Here is a 1,974-nt window from a genome sequence, read left to right on the forward strand (position 1 = left end):
ATAAATAATATACATTGTGTATATAATACGCATTATTATTAATTGTTATGTATACGACAAGCACACTCATACAGATTCAGCCATACCAGATGAACTACTCACCAGACAGCACGATCTCGATAAGGCATCCATCTTTAATGTCAGCTACATTGTCCAGCTTCCGCAAGATGTTTGGGTCGGCGGCGTCGTGTCGGAAGAGGAGGATCTTGTCCACAATGTTGTAGAATCCATGCTCAGGGAACTGGCGAGAACATAAGAGAAAGACCGTGTTAGAGTTACGAATATCATACTGAGGTGGAAGGAATCAGCTGTAGTAAAAGACCTGTTTGTTTCAGTCATCGTTTTACGGCACTTGCAACACAATAAGGTCATATAAGTGCCGAAGAATAGAGGTGTCACAAGAAAGTAACAAACACAAAAAAGGAAGGAGAGATAAGGCAGGGCGATAGATGCTTGATAGAAAAAAAGGAGCAAACCACACCAGAGCAGCCGCCAACCACCCACAAACAACACAAGAAAGGACAGGCAAGAGACATTCGCCATAAACAATAACCGTCTCCGTGTCTTCGGCAAGCAAGGTGAAGAGCCCAACATCAACACCTCAGACACTATACACAGGAGGACTCGGGACTGTTGCAATTATCAACAAGCGCAACAAGCGTGGAGTACCAAATCTGATGATTCAAATATATTTACAATTCGTACCCAGAACTGTTCTGAAAGATGTTGGAGTCTGTCCAATATTCAAAATATTATTAAAGAGTATTTCTTGAAAAATATACGATGTGTATATTGTTGAGATAGACATAAACAGAAAGATATAGTTATGAGGAGAGCTCTTGTCAGCTAATGCTTTTACCACGTCTGACAGAGTCAATCAGGGCTGGAGCGGAGAACGTCGTTTATTGTTTAGTTTAGTTATAGTAAGAGTAAAAGGACGCAAATCGACACAATAATGGTCATTTAGCTCTGGGGAAAAGTGAGACAGACAGACAGAAACGGAAGGAAAGAACAGAGGTTGGAGCTACCAGTGGCGCCCTCTAACTCTAAACAAGCACCCGCAAAAAAAACCCTTCAACATTCCACCACAAACGCCGGAAGGGAGAAAGAGATTGGAGGAGAAAGACGAAGTGGGGCAGAACGCAGCAGTCAGACAAACTTGTAATACTGAAGCAGCTTATTAATCAGGCCTGTGAATGGTCACAGGCAACCACTCGGCTCTCCAACCCTGACTCTTCAGTAAGCCCGGAGACTCAGCAATAAGCCCGGAGAGAGCGCCATTTCGCCACAAGACATTAAGGTTACACACAACTAAGTAGTTGTATATTGTGTGTGTTTTTAAAAAAACCACTTCTTCTTCTAGCATCTTGACATACAGAGAAGTGCATAATAACACTGAGAGTAACATTTTAGTTTAGTTTGATAGAGTTTCACGGCGCTTGCAACTGCATAAGGTCATATGAGAGCGCATGGGCGCAACTTTACGTCAGTTGGTACATTTTTATAACGCTGCATCACGGTAGGGAAAACGCAGGTTCGAATCCTCTAAAGGGCATTTTGGAACATCGGTTATTTTGGGAGTATTCAAGTTCAGGGCTATATTCGCTCGTCTCGCTCCCCCCCCCAAGATATGGACAATGTATTTAGAGGTCTGCCCTTTTAAACAGCCTTGAAAGTGAGGTCAAAGCTATGCATATTACCAGTTGCACCATGTTTGTCTTCGAGAAATCTGTTCTTTTGTGTAATAAGCATGACCCCAGGCTCATTCATTGTAGGCATTAACAAGACGGTATTATCATTATTATCATCATCATCATCGTCATTGCCATCGTCGTCGTCGTCGTCGTCATCATCATCATCATCATCATCATCATCATCATCCCTTCTTCTTTTTAGCGTTTGTTACCCTCTTGAAACATCTCTAATCTTTAGCACCCATATGACCTTATCGTGTTACAAGTGCGGACAAAAACG

General features: G+C 42.4%; 1 protein-coding gene across 1 annotated transcript in view; it reads right to left on the reverse strand.

Moving 5' to 3' along the window:
- The window catches only part of LOC101849658 (serine/threonine-protein kinase D3), a gene marked incomplete in the record, with an annotated part of 184,041 nt that overhangs the window by 127,497 nt on the left and 54,570 nt on the right, over positions 1-1,974 (reverse strand). The window contains 1 exon segment of the mRNA XM_035968165.1: positions 103-241. Within this exon segment, the coding sequence (XP_035824058.1) occupies positions 103-241 (139 nt within the window).

The sequence above is a fragment of the Aplysia californica genome, unplaced genomic scaffold (assembly GCF_000002075.1).
Source record: "Aplysia californica isolate F4 #8 unplaced genomic scaffold, AplCal3.0 scaffold00003, whole genome shotgun sequence".
Classification (NCBI taxonomy): domain Eukaryota; kingdom Metazoa; phylum Mollusca; class Gastropoda; order Aplysiida; family Aplysiidae; genus Aplysia; species Aplysia californica.